At 45.6% G+C, this 21,099-nt stretch overlaps 1 protein-coding gene across 1 annotated transcript in view; it reads left to right on the forward strand.

The window, feature by feature from the left end:
• The first annotated feature begins 5,108 nt into the window (after positions 1-5,108).
• HLF (HLF transcription factor, PAR bZIP family member) overlaps positions 5,109-21,099 on the forward strand; it is a 35,803-nt gene continuing 19,812 nt past the window's right edge. Inside the window, exons 1-2 of the mRNA XM_040081606.2 lie at positions 5,109-5,317; positions 6,540-6,875. Coding sequence (XP_039937540.1) covers positions 5,212-5,317; positions 6,540-6,875 — 442 coding nt within the window. The 5' untranslated portion in view covers positions 5,109-5,211. The remainder of the gene's footprint in view (positions 5,318-6,539; positions 6,876-21,099) is intronic.

The raw sequence follows: 21,099 nt of genomic DNA on the forward strand, positions 1-21,099 counted from the left end.
CCTGTGCCTTGACCTGAACACTTGTTCTGCATTATTTATCCTCTCCATCTTGCAGCTTGTTCTCTGCCCGCCTACTTTTGCAACTCTTTTCTCTAGACAGAATATACTTAACAGAGGAATGAAGTGACAGTAGCAGTTCAGCTGTGACCATACAGATAACCTGACTAGAAGTTTTGCTCAGGTTTGACTGCACATACAGTACTGGCTCCCGTTTAACCCTGAGACAGAAAGAGAAAAGCCTGAATTCTTCAGACCAGTCTATGTTTAAATACAAGAGTTCTGATCACAAGCTGACTGTACAATACTTGTCTCCCAGCACCAGAGTGGGTGTCTCTCCATCTATCAGTAACCATATTTCTGCTGAGCCATGATTACTGCATTGTCTTCCGGCCTCACTTTTCTCCATGTTTATGGAGAAAATACTGGTAGGTCTCTTAAAAAACCACTTTTACTCCAGCTTTCTGTATGAGGAAAAGAAAACCAGCAGTCATGTTTCCAAGAGATATTTCAGAACAGAATTCCCAGGCTCTGCCAAGGCAATATGTAGGAGAATGGGAACTACTGCAAAACAGTGGGGAAAATGCATCTCACGAACAGTGCTGGAGATTTTTACCTAAAACCTGCAGTCCCTCCTTTGTAAAAGGCGTTTAAAATAACATGGAGCGGGGTGAAGGTGTTACTGAGTTTTCGGCGAAGGGGCAGGAACAGATTCAGACCTAAGGGCAGGACGGAGTGCAGGCCAGGCCAAGGGTTACCCAAACGCGGCACCCGCGGTCCCCGCTGTCCCCGGAGCGGGAGGTCACGACCTGAGCCAGGGCTGACCCCCGCGCTCTGTGCGCGGCTCCAGCGGGAGCGGCAGCGGCCGCCGGAGCTCCCGAGGCGCCGGGGGAGCCCTACCCCAGCGAGGGCACGTCCCGCACGGTGCACCGAAGCCGGACACAGGACACGGCAGCGGGCGACAGGCCGCGGGCACACGAGGGGCAATGATGGGATCGGTGCCGGAGCCGCTGCTCGCCTCGGCGGCAGGAACACACCGCACCGGCAGGGCAACAGCCCGCGGCAGGGCGACCCTCCCAGCCTGGACACCCCCTTCCTCCGGCAGGGCACCCCTGACACCCCCTGCCCGACGGGTCCCCGCCCCTGGGCAGGACCCCGCCACCAGACGGAACCCTTTTCCCACACGACCACCCCGGTTCGGCCGTGACGGGGGGCGCTGGGGGGGCTGCGCGCGCGCCGCGCCATTGGCCCAAAGTAGGTCACGGCCCGCCCGCGCGCGCGCTCACGTGACGGCCCCGCGCGCTGCCCTTGGCGCCGCGTGACCGGCAGGCGGGGCCCGGGGGGCGCCGTGAGGGGAGCGGGGTCGCGTCCTTGTCCTTGTCTCTGTCCCTCTCCGTGTCCCCCCCCTCTCGGACCCAGCCGTGCCTCCCCCGCCGAGCCTCCGGCACCGCAGCCAGCGCTCTGCAGGCGTCGGGGTGCCCGGTGCCCCCCCGTGGCCGCCCCGCGGTGGTCGGGATCCGCTGCGTTCCAAACCGACCCCTGCCCGTGGATCTCCGGCTGAGCATCCCCCGACCCCACCCCGCAATGGCCGTTGGTGTCCGTGGGCGCTTGGGGACGCCGGGTGGGATGGTCCAGGGTGATGCTCACCATGTCCTTAGTGCACCTTGGTAGAAGGACCCCTAAAAAGTATGAAGATTTTTTCGACTTTAAAATGGCCTTGAAGATTGTCTTTGCTAAAGATAATAATCACACTAAAAGAAATAAAATCATAGCAGTACATTAACCCCTGGGTACTTGGTTTCAAAAGAATAGGATTTTTAGCCCATATAACTGATCCCAGTGATGGAAACAACCATTAGCAGAAATATAAACACGGGTTGAGATTTTTTTTTTTTAAATAAGGCACCCATCAAGATATTTTCAATACAAAAACTAAGCAATGGCATACTCCTTCATAAGCCATAAAATAAGCATTTTATGGGTGAATGCTAAGCTAAGAACACAAAAATTGTATTGCAATTGGAAAATTGAGAAATTCAGGTAGTGTATCATTAGCTCTGTTTTCTCTTGGTTGGCTTTACCTGGAGTGAACCATGTGGGGTCAGCCAGCGGTCAAAACAGCACAAAGTAATTGGGGGCTGGAGAAGTGTAGCAAGTAAAAATCAGTAATTTGGACATACAGACAATAACACGCTGTCCTGACAGCTTGGAATTTAGGCTATTTGGGATGAAGCCTGCCTGTGTAGCATGGCTGGAGTTAAACTACTGTTTCTGTTGTGTGAGACTGAAAATAACAGCTCCAGTACCTTGCTCAGGTACTCTGCTCAGCTTTGCTGGCTGGTCTATAAATCAGGAAGATTTTGGCTTTCTCATCAAGGAAATTCCCAGCTCCTGCATGTTGGGAATGCAGTTTGTAAGGACACAGTGCTCAGAGAGGCTTCCTTTTGTCCCGCACTTACACTGATCTACCCATAATTTACCCCATTCAGTGTCAAGCGGTGAAGCAGTGCAGGTTTCCTGTCCTGTGATGTTGAAAATGCTGTTTCTTTCTGTTGAGCTGGATCAATAATCATAAAAGCACAAGTAGTTGTACTCAAGTTGAGCTTCCATCCAAAACTAATCTTGTTACTGGAATTTCCCAGTATCCCCATTACTTTTACATCTTCTGTTCTATTCACTCTTTGCTGCTTACCATATCTCTTAACTGTTTCTATTTTTCTTTAGGCAGAAATGTTCTGTACCACATCTGCATATAGACTGGCAATCACCCGACTCTTTGTGTCACTCATCTGTACCTCTGTAATTAAAGGTTTCCACTAACCAGCAATTTGGCCATCTGAGGCAACACTGGTACGTGTACAGTTTAATAATCCACGGCTTTTTTCCTTGCTTAGGTGACACTTAACTCCTGCTGTGCTATCACACCCCTGCTCCAGTTGTGAACCATGTGGCATCTGTGGCATCCCAAGGTTCTCCCAAGACCTGCTCAGGCCATGCCCTGAGTCTGTTCCTGTCACTTGTTCTGCATGGCCTGATGGGCACAATCCCCAGTCTTCATGTTTTTGGTTGTGCCAATGCAGTTTTATTGATTTGAATGTCCTTTGGACTTTCATCAGTTGCTTGTCTTAGGCAGATCATTTAACAAGACACTGATCAGTGCACCTAATAAAATATCATTGAATTATAGAATATCCTGACTGGAAGGGACTGACAAGGATCGTTGAGTCCAACCCCTGGCTCTGCACAGACACCCCAAGAATCCAGCTCTGTGCCTGAGAGCATTGTTCAAATGCTCCTGGAGCTCTGGCAGCCTCGGGGCTGTGCCCATTCCCTGGGGAGCCTGTTCAGTGTCCCACTATGCTCTGGAGGAAGAACCTTTTCCAAACTAACCCTCCCTGACACAGCTCCAGCCGTTCGTGAGTCCTATTCCTGGTCACACACATGACAGATACATAACGTGATAAGTAGATACATACGGGGAGAGCATAACTGTTCCTCAGGCAGCTTTTATTTCTAAATACTGGGCAGTTTATACACATAACTTATCTTTATTTGCTTCTAGTGAATATTTATGAGTATTTGTTGATGGTTAAAAGCTGACTTTTGAAGAAAGAGTCACAAATAAACACAGATGGTAAAACTTTGCAAAATGCAATCCAAAAGAAAACCCAAATAAGAAGAAGGGAGATGCAGATGCCCACAGACACCTGAAGGGTGAAGTTATTCCAGGATGAATGCAGTTCTTGCACAGCCTGCATGGGCTGAAGGCCAGAGCAGATGGAAAATCAGCTGTGCTTGAATAAGGAGCATGGTGAGTGGGGAGGAAAGTCCCGTTTGAGTAAAAAATAGGGCCTGGGAGTCTTAGCGCATGAAAAGTTGACCATGAGCTGGCAGTGTGCCTTTGAGACCAGGAGGGCAGTGGGATCCTGGGGTGCTTTAGGAAGAGTGTGTCCCCTCCCTCTACCCTGATGAGGCACATTTGGAGTGTTGTGTCCCATCCTGGACTGCTCAGGACAAGAGAGACGAGGAGCTGCTAGAGAGGGTCCAGCAGAAGCCACAAAGATGATTTGGGGTCTGGAGCACCTCTTAAAAGGAGAGTCTGAAAGCAGCTGGGCCTGTGGAGAAGACTGAGAGGGGATCTCAACAGTGCATAGAAATATCTCCAAGGTGGGTGCCAGACTCTTTGGTGGTGCCCAGTGACAGGACAAGGAAAAATGGCCGTAAACTAAAACACAAAATGGTCCACTTCAACGTGAGGAAAAACTTCTTTCCATGGAGGGTGGCAGAGTCCCGGAATACCAACCAAGGAAGGCTGTGGAGTCTCCCTCTCTGGAGATATTCCAAACCCACCTAGACACGTTTCTGTGCCACCTCCTCCACGTGACCCTGCCTGGGCAGGGGACTTCGACTGGGTGATGCCCAGAGGTCCCAAGTACGGTTCTTGCCATCTCACAGAATATCAAGGGTTCTGTGAGATGGCAAGAACCCTACCAGTGCTGGTGACAGTACTGTCACCTCGGGGTGACACCCGGGCAGAGAGGCAGAGGGAGCTCCGTGGGAAACGCTCGCAGACCCCACGGCTGGTTCCCTTAGACACGGGTGGGACTCCCCGCCCGTCGTGCCCCGCAGGCCGGACCCCTCAGACCGCGGCAGTACCGGGTCCCGCTGCCCCGGGGGAGCTGCCACGCTCGGATGCCCTGAACGGGTTCAAACGTTCAGGTTCATTAACATCTCATTAACACATTCCTCCCGGTTACCGGGGAGGCGCTGCGGCCCCGCGGGGGTTTGCGGCGGCTGTCCCGGGGTTCCCTCCCCGCTACCGGCCGCACGCGTGCCGGGGCGGGGCGCACGGAGGGGCGTGGCCGGTGCCGGGGAGGGGCGTGGCGGGCGCGCCAATGGCAGGGCCGTTCTCGGGCGTGACGTCAACGGCGGCGGCTGCTGCACGTGGGCGCGGGGCGGGCGGGCGCAGAGCGGCGCAGAGCGGGCGGCGGGAGCGGCGGCGGTGGAGCAGCTGCGCGGCGGAGGGGCCTGACCCGCGCCCGGTCCGCGCCCTGTCCCGCGGCCCCAGCGCCCGTGACCACCGGCGCTCGGCCCGGCCCCGCTCCCGGCTCACCCGCGCCGCGACAGCGGCCACAGCAAGGGGGAAGGAACCGCTCGCCGCGCAGCTGCCCCCTCGGGCCCCCTCCCCGCCGCCGCGGGCAGCTCCCATCGACCATGTCGCGGCCGCTCCCGCTGAACCCCCCGTTCCTGCCGCCCACTTACGGCGTGCTGAAGTCCCTTCTGGAAAACCCGCTCAAGCTGCCGCTCGCTCACGAAGACGGTGAGGCTTCCCCGGGACCCCTCGCAACGCCCCCCGTTCCCACCGTCACTCGGGGTCCGCGGCATGGCTTTCCCTTTTTCCTTCCCCTCCGCGCCCCCCCCTCCCCGCCCCGGGGGCTCGCCCGGCGATGCAGCCCCGGGACGGCTCGCTCGGGGCGCTCTGCGGGAGTCGCGGCCGCCCGGGCCCGACCTAACGGGACGCGCTCGGTGCTCCCATCTCCAGTCCCGGGGGATGGATGCCAAGGGCGCTCGGTGCCTCAGGTAAAGGAGGCCGTGCTCCCCATCTCAGGCCCCACAACAAATCACTCCCGGCCCCGCGTCCCTCGGTTCAACGGGAGAAAGTTGGGGCTTCCCCGGGAGGCGGAGGCAGCTCTGGAATACTTGCAGCGCCTATGGCGAAGGGATCGAGCGCGCACGAAAAGCAGAAACTGAGGGAAGGTCTCGCAGTTCCTGTCTCTTCGTCTTTCCGAGTTCCACTGCCAAGCGACACGCAGGATTTCACCGAGTCTGTTGTACGAGGTTAAAAATAAAATGCTGCGAAGGCTTGGTAGCTGACAGGAAGCTTTATGAGTTCAGATTCTTGCAGATCTTGCAGAGAAATCAGGCGTTTCCCTTAAAAAACGTGCATTGAAATCACTGGGGGCTGCAGAAATGAGGAAACCTCAGTTCAACTTGGTTTTTTTTTTGCTTCTACCTTTGAATATTTTGTTATCTCTTGTGCACATCAAAACCATGTTCTCTTAGCTTTTGCCACTGTATGTTAGTAACATTTAGAAGCGCAGAATTTGAGGACTACTGTGCTTGTGCAAGGACTAGCAAGATTGGGACCTTAATTTAGGAGAATGGCAGGTTCCCAGGGATTTTTAGGTTAAGACTTTTCCTTTTCAACGGAATATATCAATAGCTTCCAGTTTGCTGGAGTACTTAAATATTTACTTTTATGTCTGTTGAGTACTTTTTGATGCTGACATTTAAAGCTGTGCATTGGGTTGAATTGTTAAGTAAAAACAAAGGGCAATCTCAAAAATGTGGTTGGTTCCCACAGAGGTGCTCAGTGACATGACCCCTCAATTCTGTTCCAAGTAGAGTGAGTCAAAGGAGTTATTTTTTGAAGAGAGTATTCCTTTCTTACACCTGAGAGCACAGCAGAAATAATGGAAATAGTAGTAGCTAATGTTTTAATTACTGGGTTCTTACATGTTTATTATGTGTTTTTGTTTAAGCATTCGGTAAAGAAAAAGACAAAGAGAAAAAGTTAGATGACGACAGCACTGGTACCACAGTCCCTCAGTCAGCTTTCTTGGGTCCAACATTATGGGACAAGACACTGCCATATGATGGAGACACTTTCCAGTTGGAATACATGGACCTGGAAGAATTCCTCTCAGAAAATGGCATTCCACCCAGCCCAAACCAGCACGAGCCTAGCCCACACCAGTCAGGTCTCCAGCAAGCTACCTCAGCATCACCTTCTGTCATGGACCTCAGCAGCAGGGCTTCTACTTCAGTCCATCCAGGCATGGTGTCGCAGAACTGCATGCAGAGCCCAGTCAGACCAGGTAAATCAGCCCTTAGAACTTCCCTGGAATTTGGCATGCACTCCTTCTCCCCACTGTAAATCGCTGCTTCTCCCTGTGCATCTGACAGGCAGGTTTGAGCCCAGAGGATTCCTGTCACTCACACTCCAGCAAATAAAAACAATAGCTCCAGTTATCGCTAAGCTGCTCCACCAGGATTTTTGTTAAATTACTGAAGGAAAGCTCTGGGGATTCCAAGGAAACTTGGCTATCTTAGTTGGTATCTTAGCTGTTAGCAAGTAAAAAGACCACAGACAGAATGGCATAGATGCCACAGTGTTAAAAGAGCAGTGTTATAAGAGCAGGGAGAAGGACTGTGAAAGAGAATATTCCTTCAGCCAATATTTTATATGAGAACACAGGAGTGGGCAGTTATTCTGGAGTTAAAGGTTAATGCTTCTTACTTGAAATTTTGGCCATAATCTTACTCTCTACTGCGCAAAGTAAGATTTGCCACAGGAACTGAGTTTTGGAACAACATTATAATCTTGCTTAAATTGGCATAAACTGAGTGTAACTCTGACCTGAGTTCATAACTTGCATCTGTGGTCACCTTAAGCTTAAGAAAACACCGTGGAGTCCAAGGCCTGGTTGTAATGCACAATTCCAGTCCATCTGATGTCAGTGGAAGTCTTTCATTATTTTATTAGCACTTGAGATCATCCCTTTAGAGACACCAGGCCGAACCCAGAGTAACTGCACTGGCTTGACACCAGCATGGCTGAGATCATGGATAGTGGAAGAGTGTCAGCATTGAAGTTTGGGAAACATGGAGCTTTGCCCTTCTCCTTAAAAAAAAATAAAATACAGAGTGACTTATTTATTGTGCTCTTCTGCTCACATGAGGTGTGCTGGAGCAAAGTGTGCTCCTGGCAGCAGGAAACAGCTCCTCTCCCTTCTGCTTGATCATTTGCCATGCTCAGCATGCGAAGTCATTTTCAGAATCATCTGATAAGGAGGCAAAATAAATAACTAGAGATGCAAAAGTTGTGGAGCAGGATGAAACAGAAGTATCTCACTAGTCTGCAATGTTCCTGTCTCATTAAAAAGAAGTAAAATATCCCCCAAAGCTTCCCAAACCTTTCAACAGACTCCTTGGCCCCCATCAGAAGTGTATGTACAGTCATGGATTTCATTTACTTACTTTTACTTTGTGTGGATTTGACTTTGCTTTGTGTTTCAGTTTCAAGGCTTTTCATGGTTAACTAATAACTTATAAGGGTGTCCAAAGTTAAAATATATTTGGAGTAGGCAAGAACAGAACATGAAACCTGTTGCTTTTTCTGAACTAGCTTTAAAAATAGTGTATATGTGCTATACCATTTTCTGTCACTTGTGAACACAAAATTAAAAGCAGATAATCTGTCCTGATTCTTTTTCAGAGGAGCCTGGTGGTGAGCCAGGCTTTTAATGATCACCTGTCAGAATTTATTTGTAATCAGCTATCTGTGTGACTTTTCAACTCATTGATTTTTTTTTTCAGTTTTTCCTGAGCCCTTTGCAGCTCAGCGTTACAAACTTATCTCACTGTGCACTTTTTTACTGTTGCAAAGGACATTATGTCTGTTGGGGTAGGATAGAACATCTAAATTTGTAGGTATTTTTCCCAACACCATCTTGCCTTAATAAGAATAGAAAAAATAAGAATAAATTTTTTCATTAAGTGTGTTTTTTGGGTTTTTTGGGTTTTTTTTTAAAGGGAGCTCATTTCACTTCTTAAATAGTATTTTCTTGTCCCCCATTACAGGTAGGAAGTGTGACTGACTTAACAGTAGTCTGGTTTATCATCAGATTGTTGAAATTTTTACATGCTGTCATGTGAAAATCTTTCTTTGACAATCAGTACTGAAGAGAAGACCATCTCACGGTTTAGCATTCAAGCAAGTTTGAGAATAAAACAGCATATTTTTTAAAAAAATAGTAAAAGTAAAAATGAGCATTTAAGAGTTATCATAAAAGGGCCAAGGCAAATGTGCTGCTTTGAAATAGGGAGATAAATGTTAAAATCATTGTAATGGAGCCTGTTGGTTAATATATCTTAAGACATTTAAAATAGATTCTTTTATTGTCACATAAAGAAAAGTTTTTAGTTGGTGTGAGCTATCATTCCTGTATGCATAGTGTTGTGATTTGTGTTACTGTAATAAAGCAAAGAACAAGTAGTAGGAAGTATACAATTTCAATACAGATTAATTCCATGTGATCTTATTACTTTCAGGAAAACGGAATGTTTTAGGTGATAGTAATTCTAAAAATATTTCACTGGTGTGTTGTCTTTATTTTGCCTTGCAGTGGGAGCCTGTTTGAGCATGTGGGGCTAAAGGGTGATGCTCCTGTCCCTCTTTAAATGGCCCAGCAGGTTTAGCACCAGGGGTCGCGTGCAGGTGGTCACAGCTCCCACCCTGGCTGTGCCTGTCTCGGGGGGACATCCCCCCTGCACTTGGAGCCCCAGCTGTGGCTCTGTGCCTTGGGGACACGCCTGGGCGAGGGATGGTCCATGGGAGAGCAGCGTGAGGAGATGTCATTTGGTGCATGTGTTCCAGCACAAGGCTCATCTCTCTGTAGGAGTGAGTGGTGTTGCCCAAACGTGTTTTGTGCCATGTCTGGAAGAGATCAGGAGATCTGCACTGGCATTCCCTGAGCGTCATCAGGCTCAGCAAAGCTGTCCTGACCCTGACTGTGGATGTGACATTACCAAAATCCTCACTGATTTTCTTTCTCCCTGCTAAAAAATGTGATGGGAACAAAAAGGATCGGTATGAATATAACTTAATTCTGTATTTCCAGCTTAAATTGTCTGGTCAATGGATAGATGTTTAGGTTCACCAGATTATCATCTGCAAAGAACAAAGCGAGCACCTACTTCCCATAGATTTCTATTCAGGGAATGTAGTTACCAAAATTTCTGGCTTTGTTTTGATGAGGGACACAGGGTAATGACTTGCAAGAATGAAACCTTGTATTTATCTTTCACAGTGCTGATTTTGTTAATAAAAAGTAGTATTTTGATTTATTTTACTTTTGCAAACCAACATTGTCATGTGTAGATACATTTAAAACTTCTGTTTTGTCTTGATATCAGATGCTGGTAGGTTGGTTGAAATGTATGGGCTCTTCAAAAAAGGTTTTCAGATTTTTATGAAGCTTTTAAAGTAACTCATTACTGCAAACACACTTTTGTGGTTCATCTGTTACATACATCATGTAGTCTTTTGGTGGAACATAAATGTCCATTTAAATGCAGAGTCCTTAAGGAAATTTGGAGTAATTTTTAGCTGGTTATATGTAAAGGGAGGGTGTATATTTTGCAGGTAATTAGTTGGTTGTTGCTTTTTACCTGGCTCTTTTCCCCGTGTAGCCCTGATGGAGATGGTTGGGGCAGGTACTGCCAAGGGTTTGAAAGGTGTGAATTGGAGAAGCATCAGCTAGATCTGGCAGAGAATCCTAACTAGAAGGTTTCTGGCATTTTGTGGTTGAGATCTGAGTTTTCTGTTTTCCACCAAAGCCTTGGGTGTGGGGCTGTGTCACAGGGATGCTGCTGGCACAGTGATAACCCGGTGTTGTTTCTGCCTTGCTCCAAAGGAGCTGTTGGGGGCTCTGAGAGAGCTCCCTCCTTCTTTGTGTTCTCTGGTGGTGGTTTTATGTCTGCGTTGCCTGTGTGGCTGGGTGCCTTAGACTACTTGCCAAAGATTATTTAAGGAAAGAAGAAAAAAAAAAAAAAGAAAAACAAGCTTTGTAATCCACTGCAGAAATATACCTACGTGCAGTATCTGCAAGTCTTCACTTAAGAAAAAGTAAAATTAGAGGCACGTTAATCAAACAGCTGAGAATTGTTTCCATGTGAAGTGCACTTACACCTCCCACCCCCCAAAGATTTTTATGAAATGCTGTGGTTTATTTGATCATTTCAGATATTCTGTCTAGAGCTCAGTATCCATTACCTCTGGCTTCTTGCACAGGCACTGAGCTGCAGTGACTGACAGCAGGCACCACTGGGTGGGTTTCAGTGTTTTTTTGAGCTCGTGTTTGTGCTAGGCTCAGCAGCCAGCTGGGAGAGGCTTGTTCTTGCTCCATAGAGCTCCTCCTGGGGTGAGGTGGTGCCGGGGCAGCCCCCAAAGGGTGTGTGTGCAGCACTCCCTGTATTGCAGCCTTCCTTCCCCTGCATTTCTTAATGTGACCTCCTCCTCCTCCTCCTCTTCTAGCGCAGCTTGGCAGAGCGAAGGGCAGCATTCCCAGCTGCCAGCCTGTGCGTGGAATCCTCTCCTAAGCTTTAATCATTGTTTACAAGCCGTCCCCGGGTGTTGCAGGAACCCCTTTTCTCCCAGAGGCCACGGGCTCTCCACGGGAATTTCCTGACCTTTGGCCTCCCACGTGAGGATGGGAATGACCAGCTCCACCAGGGCCAGGCTGGTACCAGGAGCTGCTCTGCACATTGAGCCTCACGTGAGGCTCTGGGTGCCTGCAGGACCATGTGCTCCGGGCACGTGTCCCTGCCCTGTGCAGCTCAGCCCAGCTCTGCTCCTGCCAGCGCGGGTCCAAACTGCGCCGAGATGGAAAAGCTGCGCCCTGCGCTGCCACTGCCAGGGAGGTGAAATTCGTGGGCAAAACCTTGCCAAACTGCTATCTGGATCAAAGGAAGATGCAAAATATATTCAGGCAAATATTAAAAATAGCCTGTCACATGTTAATAGGGGGGGAAAAAAAGTGCTGAACACACAGGCTTGTTAATGCTGGAAGCAAGAACACTGTGTCTCCTTCAAGAGAGCTAATTTTAATATTCACAGTTAAATGTTGATTATTGGTTAAATAATTGCTTGACTGTGTGAAAAAACTTGAAGTTAGTTTGGAGTTCAAACAGTAAACAGCATGAAATCGGTGTTAGGCTCTGCAGGAAGAGCTCCTTGTGCAAGGAAGGGCTATGCAGATTTAGGAGGAGAGCACAGGGAAGACCTAGGATTTGGGTGGTTGTTTTTTGGGGGGGGGTTGTTTGTTTGTTTTGGTTTTTTTTTTCGTTTGTGGGTTTGGTTTTTTTTTTCCCCCTTAAAGATATTGCAAGGATGTCTTGAGTGTCAAGCTTGTTACAATTACTTAGAAAAGTACAAAGTATTTTTCAGAGCTTTGCCTTCCATCTCAGAATGCATTGCCGAGTGATTGAATGGTTCTCAGTGCGGTGATTTGATTTTTTTAAGGAGCGAGTACACCCTGAAGTCTTTTATAAAACAATAAATTATTATGAAGAGAGAAGACCTCATCAGGAGATGTATACTAAGACACTGCTATTATCTGATTAGATGAAGCTACTAGGAAACACATTAAATTGTTCAATCTCTACATATTTTTGTGACTGCAAATTGGCAGTTGTGGAAGCTGCAGTGGCCAGATTCTGCCAATTAATCTCAGCAATAAGTACTTTGCTCCTCATGTGGTCTCCCTGATTTCTGTGTTGCTCAGCAGGTAGGCAGCTTGTTGACTGTTCTCCGTCACCTCTCTGATGGAACAGCAAAATGTCACCATTCACTCTCTTGTCATTCATCTTTCTGGATTTTTTTTTTTTTTAAGGGGGTAACAGCTCTTACTGGTCAGTGGAGTTTTTACAGGATGAAAGGGCTTAGTCACCATCAGTAAAAAAGGACTTTAGTGCATTTTGAAATCAAGTTTGGTTGTCTGGCAGTACACTATAGAGCTGTTTAGTATTTATATCACACAAAATATGAGCATAGGGGTTTTTGGGGGTTTTTTCTTCTTTTTTCTTTTGTTAAATCCTCCTTTCATAACAAGTAAAATATATTTTCAATATTTTGTCTGAATTTCACAGAAGACTGGCAATCAGAAAAAATATTTCAGCCAAGTTATTTTCAAGAAAAACTGTGGGTTGATCTTAAGTAGATAATGAAAGCTCTGAAAAAAAACCATTTACTTAAACCTCAAATCTACTACACTTAATGGACTAAGTTATACATAATCGCTTGGTATAGAAAATAAGCGTAAAATGCACAACTGTGTCAAAATGAGTGTATGACAAACAGGTTTTTTGTAGCTTTATAATTTATTTTTTTTTTTTAATGAACAAATGGTGATAAAGAAGCTCTCTGTTTATCACAAAGTTGAACTTGGTCCTGAGAGCTTGAGAGCTGCAGTGCGGAGAGCTAACACAGATGGGTAAGGCAGCATGTGTTGCAATTTTTTTTTTTTCCTGGTGCTCTTCACAGCACTTCAGCTTTGCATGACTGAGGTGTTATCCATCAAGTTTTAAACAAATGCAAAATATCGTTCAGCCTCTCATATTTGACACGCTTGAAGCTGTGGTACAGTTCTGCTTCCGCTGTCCCATTCTTTCAACTAAGTTTTGCCAGGGCTAATTTGGGCCAGATTTTTGTTGTGCACCCTCCAACACCATTGCTTAGCTCCTCTGATGTGACAAACTTTTGCTTCAGGGTTCTCTGCTCAACTTTGAGAGAAATAGCTCTAGCTCTTTATCCCACTGGTATTATTCTCTTGTTCATATTACTTGCAATTTAATTAAAACAGGCACTGACCATCTTGGAGCGCTTTGTTTTGGTGTATGGCTGTTGTAGGAGGAAATAAAAAAAATCCAAATTGCATTAGGGTTCTAGAAAACTCAGCTCCATGTTAACTGGAACACAAATGTAGATTACTACTCAAAACAGAAACCCGCAGATGGGTGCATTAGTATGTGTCTCCTACAAGCAGAAGCTACAGTGAGCTGGAGCAATAATTCACCTGTAACCAAATGTCATCCTTAAATATGTGGTTGTAAAGCAGAGGTTCACCTGTAACCAAATGTCATCCTTAAATATGTGGTTGTAAAGCATCCTTAAATATGTGGTTGTAAAATACAGAGTTTGGCAAAGATTTGTTGAAGATGGAGAATGTTTTTTTTTTTTAAAAAGGCATTCTTTTCCAATTAGCCTTAGGGAGCTCAGCTTGCTGTAAATTCTTTGTTCTGGAACTTGGCTATGGACAATAGGTCAAAGATTAAGTTCAAAGATTCATTACAGAACTGGTTGGTTCTCCTGAGTTTAATAAACAAATGAATGAACAGGGTTCTCTCTCTGCAGCAAGATCAATTAATTTGTGGGGTAGTGATTGGATCTTAAGTTTTATTTGAAACACTTGCAAGGCCTTCCTGCTATGTGGAATGTCTGTGTGGCCATTGGTGTCTTTGAGGTGACCTGGTCACTCAGCGCTCATGGCACACGTGAAGGCACTCCAACAGAAATTAAATGTGGAGAGGAGGGAAACTGTAAATTCCATTTGGAAAAAAGGAACAATAATGTGAAACTTGAAAGCACAAAATACTGCAGAAATGCAGTCAGTGGAGCAATCAATAGTTTTAGGACAGCAAGATTATTGAAATAACTGCACTAAACCTTCTTGTAGAAGAACACATTGCACAAGGCTGCAGAACACAAAGCACAGGCTCAAGGCTTGTGCTGAAGCAGAGATGACTTAGAACAATTCAGTCATTTTTACCAACTCACCATTGCAACATTTGGAAATGTTTAGTAAGTAGGAACTAAGCACTCAAACCCAAATCCTATTCCTCATCACAAGAGAGAGGGTTAAACTGAATTTGAAGGGCCTTGCAGCAATCAGCCCTCAACTGCTGCCTCTCTTTGTGCTGCATAATGGAAATACGGATGTTGGTGATGTTTGCAGTCCCTGCAGCCCTTCAGTGGGGCACTGGCCCTTCTGGGCTTGTAACTCCTGCAGCATTTGCTTACTGTGAGAGATGAACATTGGGGTATTTTTTTGATACTGGCTTTCTATGAAAGCAAACCAAAACTGATTATGCTAGGTGTGTATGGCCTCTTGCCCATTCCTGCTTGCTGTTTTTTGATTGTATCAGCAGATTTTAACTAAACGTAGCAAGAAAGTTGTGATTTTGAAGAATTGGTTATAGTCCTAAAATTTCATGGAAATGAATGGGTGGATGTGTGAGTGGATATAGGATTGGGAATGTGTTGCTGAACAGGAATAATGCAAATGTGCATTTTCTACATCAGAAAGACCTTTGAAATGCCTGATCTATATGATACGCCTCTAATAAAGCTGACACCCTTTTAGACACCATGAGATGCCAATTCTCTTTGAGAAAAGAATCTGCAAGAAACCAAATTTTACTGGTTTAGCGTTTATTGGAGTGAGGGGAGACACAAACTTTTTCCGCCATTCTTCTTCCTTGGAACTCCTCAGCTTCTTGGCTTCTGTGATTAGATGAGACTCTGGAGTTTTATTTAAAAAGATAATTTAGAAGACGAGCTGTAAGGTTTGTAAGTAAGATCTTGAGAGTTCTGATCCCATGCAATGGAATGGTCTTGATCCTCTCCAAAGCCAAGCACTGTTATTTTACTGAAGAATTTTCTCAACTTTGTGCACTCTTGCGCTATCCTTTTCCTCTTGTGCAGCAGAGTCACCCCAGCTCTGCTGCCTCGTTTGAAACTACTTTGCAGTGATCTAACTTCAGATTTGATGCTTCTTTGATGGATCACAATTATTGCAGTGTCACCTGCAGGCGGGCGTCCAAGTGACCTTGTGCGTGCATCCCGCTGCTCAACCCGCACTGCACACGGAGCTGGCTGGCTCTAATCTGGGAAATTTTCCACCCTGCCACTGGGCTCTGGGCTGCAGCGAGCTCAGGAGTCAGAGAAGAAGAGGGGAGAGTGAGAGTGGGCTAAAAATGTTGAGGGATCAAAGAGGAAAAGTAGGTCGTGGCAGGGTACATGCACTGGGAGGAGGGCTGGGGGAGCACAAGTGAGGGGGGAAGATTTGTTTTGCTATTGGCTTTTCAAAGTTGTGCAATTTAAGAATTGGATTAACCTGATATGACTTTGTTTTTCTGCCAGATTAGATATGTTGAGTTTCTTGGCGTTGTGAATTGTACAGTACATTGTGTGCTGTAAAATATGGGTGTGTCGGGATAGAGCTGTAGTGACACAACCCACTCTCAGTGTAATGCAGCACTGCTGGGTGGACTCCCCTTCTCTGTCTCCCCCCACATATCCTTGGCAGGGCATTTACAGACCTGTGAGAACCTCTCTGTGTCCCTACATTCTGTTTCCAGTACAGCATGAAGACATTTTAGTACTGTTTCTGATAAAGTAACACTTACCTGAGGCCTAAGGACCTGTTTGGTCCAGCCGTGGCATATGCAATATTAAATGTCTCTAAAAAAGAAAAAAATAATTGAAAAGACACGAGTTTCTTCCTGCTTCCTCAGGATTAAGCTGGAGAAAGTTTATTGGTAAATGCTGCAATTTTTTGTCTGCCTTTTTTTTTTTCGAAGAGTGAATAAGCAGATACAGTTCTGAAATAAGTGCAAGTGCTGAGCTCACTGGTTTTTGAAGTATACCACAGTAGGATATCAATGTCAAATTTTCACAGTAGTATATCTTTGCTTAATGGTTTTGGATTTTTGATTTTGTTTTGGTTTTGGTGCTGCATTCATCCTGAGATAATTTGATTTGGTGTATCCTTTTTATACACTGGGCTTGCCCTGTGAAACAGAACAATTCTCTCTGCTTATTGCTGGGTGAGGGTGGAGTACTAAAGAAAGGTGGGCAGAATCACAGCCCTGTCCAGCTAGGTGATTACTGCTCTGATTAATAAAGAGTGTGAAGACTTTGGGAAGTGAAACGACACATACCTTGGGGCACTGTTGTTTAATTCCTACCCTGGTTTTCCAGACTTTTCCAGGGACCTGAGTTACCCAAGCAGGTCAGTCACAATGGACTGATCGTAGCATGACCTTTGTCACCAGCTGCCTAAGAGCCTGCCCTCTGTATCGAGGGCTCTACACTGAAAACTAAGGAGTTATGTCTCTGCCTGTAGTGAAGATTGATTCTCTTGGAAGAGAAGAGCATTATAACAGATCAGGTTAATAAATCACATATCTAGATTATGTCATCCTCATCAGCCAAGTGTTGTTAATGTGTGTTACTCTACTAACTCACAAAGGCAAAAAACCACAGGGCTTGCTCGCCAGGTAGAGGTGTTTCTGGAGTGGTAGAACTTTTTTTGAATTGTTTCTAGAGTTTCTCTTTTTTGAGAGCAACACCAATTGAGTAAAATGGAGCAGGAAGCTGACCTTGTGAACATCTGCGTCACTCAACTCCATGCTTACATGAGAGAGTTGGGGAAGAGTGTGGCATATTTAAAGTTAATCTGCATATCTGCCTTCTGAAGAGGTTAAACCACAAGCCTTCAGTAACACATCTTGGACAGCTGTGGTTTGGATGTCTGCTTGAAACACCTTGCCTGTGGATGGGTGCCTTTGCTCTTAAAAAATCAGGGCTTGGATTGTCCAGGCTCCAAAGCCTGATGTTGATGCATCCATAATCACGTGGCTGCCCTCAGAAAGGCTGATCTTTCAGTTGGACCATGCTCATCACCAGATTTAAGAAGCACTTTTCCAGAGTCTCTTATCTGCTCAATTTTCTCAGTGTGACACAGTTGATGTCATTGTTGAAAATCGTGGTAGTCTCTGTCTGGAAGCTGTTCTGAACACGTGAAAAGGAGTCATTAGCCAAGGAGAAAGAAAGAGCTGGAGGTATAATTGTCAACTCGTGTGCGTCTCTGATTTCACCAGGTGCTGCACGTGTCTGGTTTATCAATTTATTTCTGTTAGAAAGTAAACAAATCTCAGTTTTCTTACATACTCTGCTGACTGCTTCAGCCAAGTTGCTCTTATCTGGAGCAGGGATGTACTTCTGAGGTCTTGTATTTGGGGGCTTTTCTTTCTGCATCCATATGTAATCTGCTCTCAGGGATCATGTGCAGCTCTGATGCTGGCCAGGGATGCTGTTTGACTCTCACTAAGTCAGTTATTTAAAAACATTACTATCACTACTATCAAAATATAATACCTGATTGTGGGGGCAGCTGTTATCCCACATGTTTTTCAGGTTGAATCCTTTGGCCAGGTTCTGTCTCACTTCATGAGTGTTTCTCTCTGTTCAGCAGTGGCTGTTCAAGGGGTGTCTGCACAGTCTGAACCCTGGAGGATGTGCACCATCCATCCTGGGCCACATCCTGGCAGGCCTAAGCGCCTCTGAGTCTCCTCACTGTGAACTTCAAAATCACTCAGCATTCTGCATTTTTGAAACACTGATGGGTAGCTCTCAATCCTATCCAAGAACGAATTTCCAGTACCTTTTCCAAACCGGCTTCTCTCAGGATCTGCATCCTCGCAGGAGCTGGTGGTGTGTAACTCCAGTGGAGATCCAGCTGAACGCCGGGTGCTCAGCCCTGGGAGCCCGGTTAACACCTCGTTAAAATCCACCGCTGGCAACCCAAACCTTGAAGCAAACTCCTCGAGTTAATTTTTTTTTGCTGCCCTTGTTTCCAGCCCGTGGCTGGTTGTTTCCCACTCTCTCACGTTTTCCCAAGTCGCTGGTGTGTACAGTCTGAAGATCACATTTAACCAACACAAGGAAATCGGCTTGGCCCGACGGCTTCTCCATCACGTGGCTGCAAATGTGTTCACTCTGTTCTGCCAGATTATGGCTGGCTGAGCAAAATACAGTGAAGCTCTGGGCTGCTGGCCAAGCTTTTATTTCAGTTTGGAGCTTACAGCCACATATTTGCTCTTTGGCAGGACATCCACTGGGGTATATTTGGATAGTAATCTAGCATTGTTTTGCTGCTTTTTTCTTCGTTTTTTTCTTTATTTTTTTTTTCCTAATGCACACAGATAGTATAATCCCAACACTTTGTCCAGTCTATATGAGATTTCTCAGTGTGCCCTGTTATGTGTGTGCACTCAGAACTTGTAGCTGTGACCTTTGATAAATATAAGTCAAAGCAATTAACTTTCTTTTATTGAAAAATGCTGGATGTCCTATTCTTTTCCCCCTCTGTGCTGATAACAGTGCTGTGTTGTTACTCTTTCCACGATCAAAAGCTTCAGTAGGGTTTGATTGAAGTCCAATTATGGAAGGAAGTAACTGTGCTGGAACCCTGAAAATAGCAGTAATTGTTAAAATAATAAAGTGTGTCCTTGTGTGTCTTTATAATATTTAAAACTTCTTTTGGGGTGGAAGGGGGTGGCTTTCCTCTAGCTTTAAAATGAAAATATTCGCAAATGTCTTGGGAAAATAGGAGTGTGCTGTTAGAAGAATTTCTTTTCTCTGGATTTCTTCCTTCAATTTTACTCTCCCCCCCCCAAGCTACCTTCCTCAGAAGCTGTTTGCATGCAGCCTGACTCATGCAGGAAAATAAAGCTGGATTTAAATTTTTAACTGTATGGGAGGCTTTGAGTTTGGGGGGGGGGTGGCGGGGGGCGATAAAGGCTTTATGATGCAAACTCCCTTATTTCTCTGTAAAACGAAAGGGGGCTTTTCAAAATGCAGCATATTTTGGAAAGTTGGCTCTGGGTTTGAAACCCCAACATCTCCAAGGGCACCCTTGTATGAAAAAGCAGTCATGCTTGGGGAAGGGGTACAAAACATGAGGGCAAGAGCCAATATTTGAGGGATAGTTTCTGTCATCTCCCAAAGTGACATCACTCTTCCAATGTGTGTAGAGGGGTTTGGTTGGTTTGGTTTAGATGGATGATATTGAGCCTTGAATTGTGGGGTTTTGGTTACTTCATCAAAAACTTAAGAGTTGTGTCTGAACAGATCAACACTGGCAAAGCTGAAGTACTTTTCCCCAAACCTATATGTTGTTGTTTCGGATATAAATATATTTTTGCTTCCTCTTAAACTTTCCTGCATCCTCAGAAAGGAGCGAACCTGGGAGAGAGCCCAGTGGTGAGGCTTTCATCTGTAGTCAACTGGCAGAGCTTCAGCAAGGGAGAGCTTTGGGTCTTGATCTCAAAACCCAGCACATCTAAATGCCTATTTGCCAGTTGTAGTGTTAATTGAAACAGTGATGTGAATAAACAGAAATTGAGACGGGCAGTGATTGCCATAGGGGCTGCTTTGGTGATTGTACAGCTGAGACTGGTTTGAAATTACAGCAAGGTTTTACCAGGATTTGGTTCTGTTTGTTTTTGTTTTTTTTAACTCACGTGCTTGCGCACACATCTGATACAGGTAGGACAAGATAAGCCTTATGTGAAAATGAATCCTTGTGTACTTTTATTTCAGCCAGCTGGACTCAAAATCACTAAGTACTTGAATAAGATCTTTGCATATAGATAAATGGTATCAAGTAATAAGCCCAGAGGATTTTACAGAGCAGGACTAGAATTTTCTTGGCCCTCTAAATTCCTAGGACAGAACCTGTTAATTTATTAATTTGAATTTTACTGTTGCACTCTCTCCACTACAGTAAAAATTATTCAGTCTTTACTTTTTCTTTTATACTCATCTATTTATTCTGACTGTAAGAGAGCTTTATGTGTATAACATCTATAAAATACTCTGCCTTTTCAGCTCCCTGCTCTTACTGGGTTTGGATGCTTCATTGCCTTCTGGAAATTTTTATTTATCCAAACCCTTAGCAAGGGGTGCCCTGTTGGTGTTTATCCAGTTGGCAGCTTGAGCCACTCTCAGAAAGAGCCCTGGCTGATCTCGAGGAGCTGCTGAAACTCATCAAGCAGGTTCCTGCTCACCAATTATCCAGTTAAGCAGAAAGAGGAAAGGTGTTTCTCTTGCTTGTGTTTTTTTTTCTTTGCTAAGTTTAACCCATTCTTCCCTAAGCCTGAGTAGTTGTGGGTGTGTAACGTGGCAATAGCAGCAGGGAGAGGGGCAGAGGGAATTTCTGACCTTCCACACTAAAAACACAGTAGGGTTGTATCCCTCAGGTGGGACAGACAAGCAGCTTCCAGCATAAATCTACAGCGTTCTGATTTCTTAGCTGAGTCCTACCCAGCATACCTCAACCAGCTTTTTGTCCACATTTTAAGAAAATCTGAGGAAAATAAAAGAAATTCCCCCCTCCAACCAAACCCCTCCTTACTTCAAAGCCGATAATGAATATTTCACCACTGCCAGAGCAAATTTGTTGATTCCCAAACACTCCTGCTGCATCTTGGTTGGAGGGCTTAAATTGCTTGCATAATAAATGCTGGGGATAATATTTTAAAAAGCGCTTTCTAGTAGAGTTCTGTTTTTTAGTACATACTATAAGAATAAATAAATGCTCAGATGATAGCAGACAGCTGGGTTGTCCATATCTGACTGTCTTCTGCATTGATTCTTCAGACAGGCTGTGTGCATGGCTGCTTGCTGGCTATCAA

This window comes from Hirundo rustica, chromosome 18 (genome assembly GCF_015227805.2).
Source record: "Hirundo rustica isolate bHirRus1 chromosome 18, bHirRus1.pri.v3, whole genome shotgun sequence".
Classification (NCBI taxonomy): Eukaryota; Metazoa; Chordata; class Aves; order Passeriformes; family Hirundinidae; genus Hirundo; species Hirundo rustica.